The 15310-nt window shown below is 47.1% G+C and overlaps 1 protein-coding gene across 2 annotated transcripts; it reads right to left on the bottom strand.

Moving 5' to 3' along the window:
* Window positions 1-7310: 7310 nt before the first annotated feature.
* LOC114615842 (C-type lectin domain family 10 member A-like) lies at window positions 7311-11641 on the bottom strand. 2 transcript variants are annotated; one of them, XM_028761453.1, is made up of 10 exons: window positions 11439-11641; window positions 10206-10396; window positions 9502-9615; window positions 8972-9067; window positions 8817-8888; window positions 8667-8738; window positions 8307-8393; window positions 8058-8209; window positions 7875-7981; window positions 7311-7728 (listed from the first exon to the last, which is right to left on the bottom strand). In XM_028761453.1, exons 2-10 carry the CDS (start codon window positions 10270-10272, stop codon window positions 7575-7577), a joined length of 921 nt encoding a protein of 306 aa, XP_028617286.1. In that variant the 5' UTR covers window positions 10273-10396; window positions 11439-11641; the 3' UTR covers window positions 7311-7574. The 2 variants fall into 2 exon arrangements, with proteins under 2 accessions (XP_028617286.1, XP_028617287.1); XM_028761454.1 differs by having other exon boundaries at window positions 9502-9612.
* Window positions 11642-15310: the final 3669 nt, after the last annotated feature.

Here is a 15310-nt window from a genome sequence, read left to right as displayed (position 1 = left end):
TTTATTTATTTATTTAATGTATGTGAGTACACTATCACTCTCTTCAGACACACTAGAAAAGGGCATCGCATCCTATTACAAATGGTTGTGAGCCACGATGTGGTTGCTGGGGATTGAACTCAGGACCTCTGGAAGAGCAGTCAGTGCTCTTAACTGCTGAGCCATCTCTACAGCCTGGGAAATAACTTTAATCAAAAAGAATTACATTTTCTTCCCACATATCTCATTATTAGAAAATGACATTGTGATCCATTTCACTGCAAGTCAATACTATGAAATAGGTATAGAAAAATATCAAGCCAGGCGGTGGTGGCGCACGCCTTTAATCCCAGCATTTGGGAGGCAGAGACAGGTGGATTTCTGAGTTCGAGGCCAGCCTGGTCTACAGAGTGAGTTCCAGGACAGCCAGGACTACACAGAGAAACCCTGTCTCGAAAAAAAAATATATATATATACATATACATGTACATTGTATATATATATATCAAAGATAACTCAAACACAAAGGCCAGGCTTTTATAAACCAGGTTGGGTGAAATGCTTTTGCTTTCAGAAATCTCTCCTTGGGAGAAGCTGCCAGAGCAGCCCCTCCATGGATCTCAGAAGCACCATACTTAGCTTGAACTAGACAGGGACAGGAGGGCCGGGCCTTGGCGAAAGACACAGTGTAATTGTTCCTCAACTTTCTTTGGAGAGCATTAGTAACCCCTTTAGCATCCTGACATGCCCTCCACACCATGGGCACAGATGAAGCCAACTCTGTCCCAGAATTGGTGGTCTGTCTGTCTGTCAGTTGGCCTGGCTGGTTAGACAACCTTCCTTTCCAGTGGTGGCTATATTCATCTCAACTGCCATGGGTTTCTGAGTTGAGTCGACTAGGGACACTTAACACCCCTGGTTCCAACAGGGAGCTGGAGAGTAAAGTCCAAGAGGGGCAGGTCTGAGTGGAGACACCACAGTTGGGCACATCGCTGCAGGACTGGACCCTTGAAGGTACAGGGGCTTATAGCCATGGTGAGGAGAAAGGAGAGCTAAGAAGTAGACGTGGAAATGAAGGGGGCCAGGAGGTCAGCATGGTCGTGATAAAGTCACAGCGAGAGCCTCCATTTCCAGTATCCTAGGTAGTCTCAGGAATGGAGAGGTCCCAGAAGTGATCCAGAGAGTCAAGAAGGTGGGGTGGATGGCAGTCCAAGAGGAGCTTTGGAAGGCTGGCATGGAGGGTGTTTCTGAAGAGGTTGTGGGGTACCTGCTGCTGCACTCAGCTGTGCTGTCCCAACCAGGTCCTCTTTGTGCCTTAAGTGACTACTTTTCTGCTTGGAAGCACCACGGTCATCAGAAGGCTGCGAACAGCCCCACCACCACTTCCTTTCCTTCCTCAGGAGTTTCTGGCCTGATGTTCACAGCATCCAGGCTGGGAGTCATCTTGGCGTTCTTTCTCTCCCTTGACTAGCCAGACACATCTGGAAGTTGTATGCTCAGACAGAACCTTTTCTCTTCAGGATTACCTCAGTCATCATTGTCACAATGCACAAACTCATCTCTTTGCTTTCTCTAACTGATCTGGCACTGTGATGACATCACAGCTTACTATTTTTTTTTAAATGTGTGTGTGTATGTGTGTGTATGTGTTTGTGTTTTAGTTTCTGTCCTATTGCTGTGAAGAGACACCATGACCAAGGCAACTTATAAAACAAAGCATTTAATTGGGGCCTTGCTTACAGTTTCAGAGGGTTAATCCATGATCACCTCGGCAGGAAGCGAGGCAGCAGACAGCCAGGCTTGGAGTTGAAGCAGTAGCTGAAAGCTTACATCCTGATCTGAAGACAGGAGGTAGAGAGAGCAGAGAGGGAGCAAGAGAGAGAGAGAGAGAGAGAGAGAGAACGAGAGAGCAAGAACGAGAGGGTGAGAGGATGAGAGGGCGAGAGAGGGAGTGAGGGAGACAGAGAGAGACTGGGAATGGGTGGGCTTTTATACTCCAAAGCCTACCACAGTGACACACCTTCTCCAACAAGGCCACTCCTCCAAATCCCTCCCAAACGGTTCCACCAGCTGGGAACCAAGCATTTAAACATATGAGCCTATAGAAACCTTTCTCATTTAAACCATCACAGAAACCAAGAATCAAAATAAATCTTTTCCTCTTTAAGCTGGTCCTGCAGGCATTTTGTTATTAACCAAAGGAGGAAGGTGTCCCTACTCTTTCTCAGACTTTTGTGAGTTATGGTTGTTTCAGTTCATGTTATGACTCCACACAGTTCCTCCTGAGAGCTGTTTTATGCTGGTCTACAGTTCCCATCTGCTGGACTTGTGCTGTTCATATCTAGACCACTGAGATTTTCTTTTTTTTTTTAATCTTCTCTTAAGCTCAGAATTACCTAGACAGATGGCAAGACAATGTATATCATTTCCAGCTTTTAAAAGATGTACTTTCCCGTTTATTTCTGTTGTACTACAGTTGATTTCGTCCCTTTTTGTTATTAGCTGAAATCTTACTCACAGGCAAATACTTGCCCTGCTCTGTTAATAATCCTGTAAGATCTGTATGATCTGGTTGGTTTACCTTCAAGCCTATCCTTGGGTGTTGATTCTGTTAATATTGGTGTTTCCCTTCCTTAACAGAAAGAACACAGCAGGAGGTGTCACTATATCTGCTCTCAAATTATACTAAGAGCTACCGTGATAAAGACAGCACCATGCTGCCTTGAAAATAGACATACAGACTGGTGAAGCAGAACGAAGGGATCAGAAATAAACCCACACAGCTATGTTTCCTAATTATTTGCAAAAATTATATGCTACAAAGAGCAGCCTACTCAATAAATGGTGCTGGCAAAATTGGGTCTCCACCTTTAGAAGAGAAAAGTCACACCTGGTCCTTCACCGTGCACAGGAGTCAATTCAAAGTGGATCAAATTTAAATTAAAGGCAGAAGCACTGAGATTGCTACAGGAAAACAGAGAGAACACTTTGAGATACATATATAGGCAAATGATTTCCAAAGAAGATTCCTATAGCTCAGGAAATACCCCAAGAATTAATAAATGGGATTGCATAAAATTAAAATGTTTCTTCACAGCAAAGGAAACCACTTGGGTTGCAGAGCAAACAGACCGTTTCACAGAACAAGAGAAAATCTTTACCAACTAAACTCCAAACAAGGGGTTAATATCTCACATAGATCTTATCTGTTTAACTACCAAAGTTGAAACTAACACAAAATAAAATTGTCAATCAACAAATGAGCAAATGAGAGCTGCCATCAGAAAGGCTGTATCAAGAAAAGAGGCCAGACAATGGCAGCACACATCTTCAATCTCAGCACTCCTGAAACAGAGGCAGACTGATCACTGTGAATCCAAAGCTAGCTTGGTCTACATAGTGAGTTCTAGGATAGCCTGGTCTACATAGTTGGGGTGGGTGTGTGGAAGAAAAGAGACAACAGCAAATGCTGGTGAAGTCCTGGCTGGACATTTTCTTGATTAATGATTGATGTCGGGGGTTGGGGGGAGGCCCAGCTCACTGTGGACAATGCCAACCCTGGGGAGGCCGTCCTGGATTGTATAAGAAAGCAGGTCGAACAAGCCTCGAGGAGCAAGCCAGTAAGCAGCACTCCTCCATGGCTTCCTGCCTCCAGCTTCCTGCCTTGAGCTCCTGCCCTGACTTCCTCCAGGGATGGAGTGTGAACTGAGAGTTGTCACACCAAATCAACCCTCCCCTCCCCAAATTGATTTTGGGCATGGTGTTTTATCACAACAATGGAAATCCTACTTAAGGCACCTTATCAGGGTGTCAACTCATGGAAGTGCCCCCCCCCCAAAATAAAAAATAGAACTTCCGTGTTGGGGTTCAGGAACCACCTCACAAAGCACATGAGAACCAGTCTCAGTTAGACAGGGATAGTTTACTGAGCATAGTTTATTGAGGTCTGGTCGACCAGGGCCACAGTCCAGATTTGGGAAAGGAGTTAAGATCCTTCAGGGTTTTAAAGCCCCAAATCCACAGACATATGTGCCAAGTTATTCACTGATCAGGATTTAGGGACAGGGGATTCCCTTAGGAACATGTCTCTGTTGTACACTTATCCTGCTGCCATTGGTTGGAGTATTCAGCTCTGGCAGGGGACTTGTCTAATATTCATGTCCTAACTTGTCTACCAGGATGAGACTTGTCTAACAGTCATGTCAACTTGCCAACCATGATGCCAGTTACCCACATCCATGTCTCTTTCTGCCAAGTAGGATGTGAGTTCCCAAGGAGGTACTGAAAACTTAAACTTTATCTGACCACACTCAAAATGGAAGTCTGTTTCCAAATAGTTTCTTATATTGAGACAGGCGTCTCTCTATTGCTGGGTCCATCCCAGGGGCGTTTATAAAGGCAAATACCATAAAAGCTTATACAGAGGTGCAGGAAGTGCTGCTGGGTTGTTGATTCGGGTCCAAGCTTATTGTGGGGAACTGCACAGAACAGTTCTACTGACCTCTATCATGACAGGTTTCCAAGGGCACAGAACATAACAGAATATGTAATCAATCTTGGCATTAGAAAGTTTCCTAGTAACAGCAGAAACATATGAGAATGTTGCCTTGATGGCAGGCTAGACAGGTAACAGTTCCTTGGGCCTTAATACCTTACCGAGGTCCTAACGTTCTATATGATCCAGGGCTCTCACTCAGGACGTATAAGTCAGAGGACTCTCTATATCCTTACATGCCACCACAGAGGTTCCTGATCGAAATCCACGTTAACTGCTGCCTTATTCACAACAGTAAGGAAATGGAACCATTCCATCTGTTCACCAATTGATGTCAGGATAATGAAAACATATATGTATGCACGGTGGACTTCTTCTCCTTTATAAAGACAAAGAAATCAGGAAATTTGCAGAAAGCTGAATGGGTTGGGAAGATAATGCATTCGAGGAGGTGACCTAGACTCAGAAAAAACAAAATCGTGTGTTCTCTTTCACATGAAGATGCTAGCTCATAAAGTCAATACATTTGTATATAATAAATAGGTATGGATATAGATCCTGAATTAGGAAGGAGACCAGAAGACGGGACAAAGAGGGTGGGAGTTGGGCGGGCCATAGAACATGAGACACAGGAGTAGAAAGACCACTCTGGGCAGGTTAGAAGAGCACAAAGGGGTGGGGGCAGGGAGAGAAGGCCTGGGGGGGGGGGGTGTTGCCAGGGGTGGGGAGGGAGGGAAAGAAAAATCTTGTTTGAAGATTCCATAATGAGGTCTAATATTATGTATGCTAATTAAAAAGAACTTTAATTCCAAATCATTAAAGCGGTGCTTTCCCTTGCAGTCTTAGTGTCTCTGGCTGTTTGCTCATGGGATTTGCAACCTGTCTCTGAATACAAGGTCTGCTTGTTCTGAGGGGTGCCGCCCAGCAGCACATTTGGCTCAAGGATTTCTGAAGCACTGATGTTGCCCGGCTCAGTTCGTTTGAGCACTGAGACCCCAGAACAGAGTAACCTGCCCACACTCCCGCCTGTGCAGGACAAAGCCAGGTCCCGATTCTCTTCTCACAGTGCTACTGGATACCCAACGTTTTTAATGCAACCAGCGCTCCTAACTCACAGTAACCAAACAACTCAGAATCTTCAAGTATTTTTTATTTAAAAATTTATTCTTTTAATCTTCATTTTACATGTGTGTATGTTTTGCCTGTTTGTTGTGTCTATGTACCATGTGCATGCAGTGCCTTTGGAGGCCAGAAGAGGGCGGTGGATCTCTTGGAACGGGAATTCCAGAGGGCTGGGAGCTGCCCTGTGGACGCTGGGACTTGAACCTGGGTTCTCTGTTCTTAAATTCTGGGTCATCTCTCCAGCCCCACATAGTTTTTCTTAATTATTGCAACATATACAATTTTAGTAAAGTAGTAGAACATTAAATCAGCACACAAAACCAAGTAGTCTTTCTATGCCAATGATAGACATTCAGAGAAAGAAATCAGGGGAAATCCATTGATAATATCTTCAAACGAAAAAAAAAATAGGGGCTGGAGAGATGACTGCTAAGAGCAATGGCTAATTTGTGGAAGACCAGGTTTCCATGCCCACCTCCCACATGGCGGTTACCCACTACTTGTAGTTCCGGTCCCAGGGGATTTGGCTCCCTCTTCTGGCCTCTATTTGAACTGTATATACACAATGCAAAGATATATAAACAGGCACTTGACTACCCCAAAATAAAACAACAGCCTATTAGATAACACCAGGGACAGACATGGGATCACATGATATTAAAAAGCGTCTATAAGAACTGGAGAGGTAGCAGCATTTAAAAGTGTGAATGAAATCATCCAGGCATGGAGGCACACAGTTTTAATACCAGTATTCAAGAGGCAGAGGCAGGTAGATATCCGGCTTGGTCTACACATCGAGTTCAAGGTTATCCAGGGCTATGTAGAGAGACCCTGTTGCAAAACAAAATACCATAAAAAATTAAGTCTGAAAAATGGGTTTGCAACTATGGATTCTTAACTGTGCCTATAGAACGTAGAGCCTTTAGAGGCATGGAGAAGTAGAGAAAGCTCTTCAGATTCTCAGTCAGAACAGTGTGTGTGTGTGTGTGTGTGTGTGTGTGTGTGTGTGTGAATGTGTGTGTGTCTGTGTGTGTCTGTGTCTGTGTCTGTGTGTGTGGGTATCTATGTGTGTGTGTGTCTGTGTGCCTGTGCATGTGTGTGTGTGTGTGTGTGTAGACAGAGGCCAACATGGATGAGTTGGTTCTCTCCTTTCACCATGTGGGTGCCAGGGATCACACTTAGGTCTGCAAACTTGGCAGCAGGCCCCTTTGCCTGCTGAGCAGTCACACCAACCAGAACACAGTTCATAAAATGTACATCCTCCACCATCTTCTTCCAGTGATTTGAACATGGAACTGACAACTCTCTGCTTTTCCTTTTCCCAAGATGATTTACAAAGGCTCCTCTTCTTTTAGTTTTGAGATGGTTTCTCACTGTACAGCTCTAGTTGACCTGGACCTTACTGTGTAGCCCACAGATGGCCCTCCTGCATCTGCCTTCCAAGGACTGAAATTACAGGCATGAGACACCATCATCCTAGACCCACAGTTTTCTTTACAATGTGATAATAGACCCCACAGTTACTGAACACGGAGTTGGCAGGAACTCAACCAGAGCTTTGATTAATGTGTCTTCTATAAAATTTTTGGGGATACCTGGGCATCCTCTCACATTTTGAAATTGCTTTTACTCAGTCAAAGAGGATACATGTCAGATTGTGGTCTGTATAGGTTTTCATCTTATTACCCAACTTTGATAGAAATGAAACAAGGCAAAATCAACAACAAGTATTTAATTTTTTCTACATTCAGAACTTGCCTACAATAAGCTTCACACTGTACAAAATATCACAGATTTCGGCAGTCTCGTTCTCCCAAATACCACACTATCCTGCTGAAACACAACACCTTCTCCTTGTCTTAAATTTCTTGACCAAAAAAGAAAATCTCCAATAATGTTGAGATCAGGTAGGAGGATTCCAAACTCCAGGCCTGATCAGCTGAAACCACTGAAGAAATAAATTCCTTGGTTATCCTAGTTATCCTTGGCCAGCATTTATCTCACAGATCCAGCGGTAAGGCCTCTGACAGACATTATCGTTCCAGCGGCCATCTGAGGTGAAGTGGACACAGTCTTCACCCCCTCCCAGTCCATGTCCATACCAGTTATCCGGCTGCTCTGGGGCCCAGTACCTATGAACAAATACAGATGTGGGCCTCCAGAAACCAGACTCTAAGACATACCCCCCCTGACTCACCCACCCCAGGTCCAGAGCCTTGGAAGTAGAGGAACTTCCAGGCAAAGGCACTAGAGCAGGGCAAATATGACACACACTCACTTAAAGCCTTTCTCAAAGTCGGTCCCATCCACCCATCGCCAGGGCCCATTTTGGTCTGTTAGGCCGATCCAACTGATCTGATTGGCTAAGAGAGTCTGCAGAAAATTCTAAAGAAAGAAAAAGGCATGGTAACCTCTCCCTCAGACCAGGTAGCCTCCCAAAAAGAGCCTACCCGGGCATCACCTGCTCCTCCAGGGAGTTGACGACCACCAGGTGAGAATTCTCCAGCCTGCAGTACTTGTCAGCTTCAGGCCATGACTTCCCAGACTGAGAAAACCAGTAGCAGCTCCCTTCATGCTCCGTCCAGTGAAGGGGGCAACAGGCCTCTTCTGAGCCTAAGAAAAGCAAAGCAAAGATGGAGAGCAGAGGCAATGCCTATTGTGTCCTCACCCCCAAGAAACTAGAGCAAGCCATGCCCATCGCCTTTCTCACTGTTGTTCTTGAGGTTGGCCAGATGGCATGTCAGGGCCTTCAAGTCCTTCCCCAGCTGTTGCACACGATCGGTTATGTCAGAGAGATCTGGGACACACAGATGACAGTGACAACAGTGCTCAAGCTGTGGCATCTGCTGGTGTTCAGATGTCCTGAACAAGGCTCAGACTGGGAACACCTCCAGACACTGCGCATGCTCACACCCACTCTTCACGCCCAGTCTGGGATGATCTCCACACACTGTGCATGCTCACACCTCCTGTCAGTGCCACACACTGCATATTCTCACACCTCGTGTCAATGCCACACATTGCACATGCTCACACCACCTGCCAGGGCCCAGGGGAACCACAGCTTCACCTGTTTTGAGAGCCTGCTCCCTCTTCTCCACTTCGCTCACCAGAGAATCCACCTTCTGGCTCAAGCCTTGGCCTGGAAGAGAACAGTTCAGCACCAGGAACCACATTCACCCACACCCTTCTGCAAACTCTGGAGACCAGGGCCTCTCACCTGTCTCCAGCTCCTGCCTGTGATCCTCCACCTCCACTTTCAGAGAACTGATCCCTACTTGCAAGCTGTCAGCTGCAGAACAAGGAACTGGAGCTCAGGACTGTCCACCCTACCCAGCCCACTCCAGCCCAGAACCCGGTGAGAGCCCTGCTCACCCCTGGTGTCCAAGGCCTCGAATTTAGTGTTTATCTTGGAGGTGGTGTTGTCTAATGTGGCTCTCAGGGTGTCTAGGTCTCTCCTTAACTGGGAACCTGATGAAGACGACAGGATAATGAGAACCACGGTTTCTCAGGTCCATTCTGTGCCAGCACTAGGCCGGGCTCCTTGCACAGAGTGACACTCTGCCTCACAGAGACCCAGTGGGCAGGCACTGTTGTTACCCAATAGTGCACAAGCATAAGCCGAGGCTGAGGGGGTGAGGTGACACGACTGTGGAACCCAAGGACAGTAACAGGTGACTCGGCCAGCAGCTGTCTGCCCATGGGTCCTCCATGTCCCCACCAGTGTCCCCACCACTGCTATCAACTATTATCAAGTCACTGTCCCTTGTGCTCCTTTATACTTGTCCTCGCCGTGGCCCTCGCTGCTGTCCATCTGTGCCCTCTGCACCAATCACTGCCCTGCTAAAGTTCTCTCCCTCCATCCCCGCCCCCATCCTTTCATTCCCCTCTTCCCTGCAACCTACTTTGGGATCCAATCACGGAGACAACCACCAGCAGCAGGAGGCTGAGGCCCAGGGAGAACAGGAGGAGGTGGGTCCAGGAGAGGATGTTGCACAGGAAGGACTGAGGAAGAGCTGCTGAGAGAGAAGGGAGTGTCACGACTCGGGATCCAGACTCTAAGAGGGAGAAGGGGAAGGACGGGGCTGCAGAAGCAGAGAGTGAAGGCTTGTCACTGCGAGTGTATGGGGCATAGCTAGAAAAATATGGAGCTGCAAGTGCCCATGCATTTGACACCTCCAATGCATTGGAAATCTGCAGTATGTTAGACCTCTCATGGCTCTGAGGACGTGTTGAATGCCCAATCAGAAAAAAGCACATGGTAAGGTCTTGCGATCAAAGCTGGTTTTGGAGAGAAGGGAGGACACAGATAGGGGCTGGCAGGTTCCTAACAGGTTCTCACTTTTCTGCAGAGTGACATAAATGCGCGCCCCTCCAACTCCAGCTCCCTGCATTGCACACTTCTTGTCCCCCTATAGAGCACAGGAAGGAGAGTCCCTGAGGTCTTCCTCGGCCCGGTCTTCCTGAGGACCTTGTATCCTCTTCACTACAGGCTGTCGCTGCTGAGTCCAGCATCCACCAGAAACAAGCACACAGCTCAGTCCAGGGTGGACACACAGACGGTGGACACATGAGGATGCTGAGAGAGCAGGGTCTACTCTTTTCTCACCTTTACCAGGCTCTTGGTTTTTCTCCTGGCTTCCCAAGTTCTGGAAATTTTCATATGTCATTGTCATGCTTGGCAAACACGAGGCCTCTGGGGCTGTCGGCACTGAACTGAGACACCAGGATCCAGACGGACACAGAGCTGGGACCAAAGACAGTGCTAGGAGCAGTGTGGAGCTGAGTTAAAGCCTGGAACTGGGGTCAGATATGTCCCATGTTAGAGCAAGAATGAGGAGGCCTGGAGAGGGCTGGGGAGAGGGCTCAGCGGTTAGGAGCAATTGTTGCTTTTTCAGAGGATCCGGGTTCCATTCCAGTATCTACCTGGTGCTTCATAACCATTCATAACTCTATTTCCAGAAGATCCAATACCCTCTTCTTACCTCTGTGTACAACAGGCACACACGAGCACACATGCACATTCAGGCAAAACTCTCACACATTAAATAAATAAATTATTAAAACTGAAAAATGAAAGATGTGTAGATTTAGCTCAGTGGTGTTGAGGTGTTGCCTTGCAAGCACAAGGACCTGGCTTCAGTCCTCAGCTCCAGAGGGAAAGAGAGAGAGGGAGAGAGAGGGGGGGGGAAAGAAGGAGGAGGAAGAGGAGGAGGAAGAAGAAAAAGAAGGGAAGAAGGAGAAGAAGAAGAGGAGGAGGAGAAGAAGAAAAAAGAAAGCAAATTGAAAAACTAAAATGGGGGCTAGCATGCAATTGAATTAGAAATGGGGTCAGGGTTGGGGTAGTACCATGGTTCAGTTGAGTTTAGAATTTGGAGGTAATATCAAAAGCTGAAGTGCCTGCTATTGCTAGGTCTACCATGGGCCAGGGCTTGAGGCTGTGCCTCTTCTGGGACTGACACCTACACTCAGACTGGAGCCACGGGAGGAACTGCAGTGAATCTGGGAGGAGAATATGGTTCAATTTGATTTCCAATCAGGGCTAAATCAAACACCCAAACTGGACTTGGTGCTGAAGCTGAGAGCAGCGTAGGGCTGGTGTTAGGGGGGATGCTTGGCCGTAGTGGAGCCAGAGCTGGGGCTGTATCTGGGTCTTTGTCTCCCTTGGGATTGAGGCATCCATAATCCAATCTAGAGCTCACCCAAAGGAAACTACATCCCACACTCTCCTCTTGTATCTCTTTCCCCTTAAGGTCATCAAAGCCCAAAGTCCTCCCTCTCTCTGAAGCTTCTTACACATTCCCTGTCCCACTGGTCTCCCTGGCAACCCTGGCCCAGTTACCTGTGTGAAGTCTTGGCTTCCCTGTGCAGCAATGAGCAGAGGCGGGAACTCAGTGAGGGTGGAGAATGATATCCTGGAGGGTTGGTGAGGGAGGGACCAAGCAGATGCCACTAGTGCACTTGACAGAGCCTTGCTGGGTTTTGTGCCCACTGGTCTGTGTTGTGGGACATCCTATTTCAACTCTCAAGGGTAAGTAATACTGAGTGGATGCTGATTGGCACATGTCAAGAGGTTGTGGGCGTGGAGCTGGGTTTGGGGCTAACTTTGCACTTGTCCTCAAGGGCGTGCCTTCTCCCATTCCTCTTTCTGGGAGCTCTGATGACTTCCTCATTTTTAGAATGTTGGGGTGAGGGGTTGACCAGAAAGAACAGTTTGCTGTTTTGTCTTAGGCCTTGCATCTTCCTTTATTTCCTGCCTTTATATTTCCAAGAATTGTCCATGTCTCATCATTAACCTCCCAGCACACTCCTACCCTGAGTCCACAGCATCTGACTAACACTACCCATCAGCTAGCGAGGCCTCCTGCGCTCTGTTTCAGATAGAAACCATGAGTTGGCAAGTCAAGAAAGAGCCTGCACCCTAGCTGAAGTCCTGAACTATGGGTTGATGTTTCTGGGTGCTGGAGGACTGATTTTTGCTTTGGGGTGCTCAGATTGGAGGGGACTGTGGCTCTGGGATTTGATTGCTAACAGCCTGGCACCCATCGGCTTGTGTAATCCTGAGCTCCTGGAAGCAACTGCAGGGGTGAGTGCTGGCTACTGTCATCAATCTCAAGCCTCAGGTGTCCAGACCCTTGCCCCGTATGGCTTAGCAGCTCCATGTGACTCCTGCTGTGACCATGGCTTGCGTGCAGCCCTTTACCCTGGCATTTCACAGGCTTTCCTGCAATGAGGTGTCCTTCTGTTACCTGTGCCACCTCTGCCTCCTGCCACCCTTGCCTGGCCACTCTTTGGAATCACTAAACTGTCCTCTTGCCCCTGCTGAGGCACTGTCTCCCGGTCACGTTGCCAGTGCAGCCTGCTTTACTGTTGATGACAATCAAGAGCACTCAAAGAAAAGGACATCGGGTGAAACCTTTAACTGGGCCTAAGTTTGCAACATCAGGGGTTTCCTGCTAGGGTTTCTCCTTGACAACTAGAAGACTGACCCAAATAGCCTGTTTCCTTAGCCAGAAAGAGGGCATAGCAAAGGTGTTTTGGCCAAACACTACATATTTCTTCATGTAAACTGTAGGCTGTTTGTGCACCAGTCACATGCTGTCTTCTGAGCCCGCTGTGGAAGTGTTCTCCCTCTGACAAGGGTGAAAATGGTTGCCAGGATTCATTGGGGCTTAAGATGGCAAGACATGTGGACAAGTTCTTTGAGTCTTACTTGCACCAATAACTGGACTTGACAAACAGCTCTGGTCACCTACAGCTTCTGTTTAGCTGATGGTCCTCCCCTCAAGGTAGCCTGGGTATCAGAGAGGCTCATACTTCTCACTGTCAGTTAAGTTAAATTGCCATAGCCCCCAACACCACAGCTTACTGAAAGATAATCTTTTTAAAAGATTGCTACAATAAAAGCCAGTCACTAACATGCACCCTTCCCTTATGTTCATAATTCAGTTGCTACAAGTAACAGACATGAGTGGTATTTGGGTAATGGACCAGGGATGAGAGCATTTTGTGATGTATCCTAAGCCAAGAGCCTCATGAGGAAGACAGACAGAGGCCAACCCCAATGCTGCCTGCCATCCTGGCCTGGCTTTCTGGACACATTCTGTCTTCAGAACATGTTTCTACTTCATTCTGCAAACCCCGCCAGTTCCCTGAAGTGGCTGTCTTGAATCTGTGCACACATCCTCTTTAAATGAAGGACTCTGGATCTTGTTTGTTAAGCTAAAAGCAGAGCAGATATTTCCTTCTGTGTCAGGTGTGTTTCAGCTGCCTGTTTCTCTTTCCATCACATGGACAACCATTTATCTGGTGATGTTAAACCTGTAGGTTGTCTCCGGTTTGGATCTGTTCCTGGTTTTGTTAGTGTCCTGATTATCACGGTGTCAATCAAAGATCAGCACTACACTTGAGATTTGCAATGTCCTCCCTGGGCCTCGAGTTAGAGCCCTGGTCCCCAATTTGATAATAGAGGTAAACAGACAGTGGGGTATCCAAGAGGTGAAGCCCAGCAACATGTCTTCTGGACATGGAAGATGGGAGGATGGGTTTGAGAGGAGAACAGGATCATAACCTCTAAGAGGAATTATGGGAACTCGACCCTTTTCCTTTTCCTTTTCCTTTTCCCTTTCCCTTCCTGGTCCTTAGATGAGCATTTTGTTTTTTGGGTTGCCAAAGTTTTTCAAGACAGAAGTTTCTTTGTGTAGCCTTAACTGGCCCAATACTTGTTCTATAGACAAGGCTGACCTTGAACTCAGAGATCCACCTGCCTCTGCCTCCCTAGTGCTGGGATTACAGGTGAGTACCACCAGCACCATGCTTTAGTGAGTGCTTTTGTCTGCCATACCATCCTGCCATGATGACATGTCTCACCACAGACCTGGAACAATGAGGCCTGTCAATCAGGGACAGAATCATCTAGAAGTGTGAGTTAAAAACACAATAACACATGAGCAAAAATAAAGTCCTTTGTCCTCATGAGCTCTCCTTGCCCAGGCATCTGCTTTAGAGAAAGAAAACTGCCCACTGAGCTTGGTTCGTAGAAGACAACTCTGGGGCTGAGTCTGTTTATTATCAAGCATACCCAGAAGGGTGTGGAGCAGGGAGCAAGGCTGAGGGAGACCGGATACAGTTTTAACTATCCATTTGGAGAACTTGAAGGGTTCATGTGACATTTCCATGCAAGTCGTCCAGCGTTGGGCTGACTGAGGTGGGAAGCAGCAGGCTGATAGAAATAGGATTAAAAAGCCCCAGGGAGGGAGTAAGTAATGCTTTGTTAACTCTAGATTTTCTTAATGTTGGTGAAGAGGTACCAACAGCAGCTGAGAGACAGTGGGTATCAAAGAAACTGAGGACCTAGGCCAACCAGGATACTACAAGGATGCACTGACATTAGGTTGAAAACGTGCAGCAGTTTTAAGATGGGGATGTGGTTATGCTCATGTTTCTACAGGGAATGAAAAAACCTAGTTACAATGTGGCTTAGGCATACTGGGTAACCCTGCTTCTCATGCAGAGGAAATGGCAGATTATGTAGAGGAAACAGGGCTGGCCCTGTTGCTTAAGGAGATTGGCAAAATGGCAGGTACTGCCCCTGGGAGGAATCCTGCCTTGCTCCCAGCCGGGGTTTTTCTGTTTTGTTTTATAGTTTTCATGTATACTATTTTGAAAAAGTTTAATGGGGAAACCGAGGATTCTCATCCGTTGGAGAAGATTACAGAGTTGGCTTTGCATTTAGAGACTCTGCGGAGAGAAGCAGAAGTATTTGGAAAGGAAAAGGGCCACTGGGAGGAGACAAAAGTTCCAGCTTGGGAAATGAGATCAGGAATGAACAGCATGAGGAAAGCTGGAAGCAAACTAGTGTGGAAGGTAAACTGCAGCCTCGCCCTGCTGAGAGAGGCCTGCTAGAGCAACAAATGGCACAGTACAACAGGTTAGTGTACAGAGTCCACCACCAGAGACTTTGCTTGGGCCTACACAGGCACCTTCGGCCTTCCCAGTCTTTGTGCACCGTATACCTGCTAATGATGGTGGTCAGGCTTGTAGTGAATTGACCTGGAGACTGATACAAATGTCAGATGTAAAGCATTTTAAAGAGGCAAGTGTAGTGTACAGCTTACATTCTTCCTTTGTCAAAGAAATGCTAAATAACTGGGCTACACAGCGTAGGGTGATCCCTCAAGATTGGAAGGGATTGGTGCCAGCTGTTCTAGAAGC

Source organism: Grammomys surdaster, unplaced genomic scaffold, assembly GCF_004785775.1.
Source record: "Grammomys surdaster isolate TR1022 unplaced genomic scaffold, NIH_TR_1.0 162028, whole genome shotgun sequence".
Classification (NCBI taxonomy): Eukaryota; Metazoa; Chordata; class Mammalia; order Rodentia; family Muridae; genus Grammomys; species Grammomys surdaster.
The sequence above is the reverse complement of the archived record's forward strand: the minus strand, read 5'-3'. Positions and strand labels throughout refer to the sequence as shown.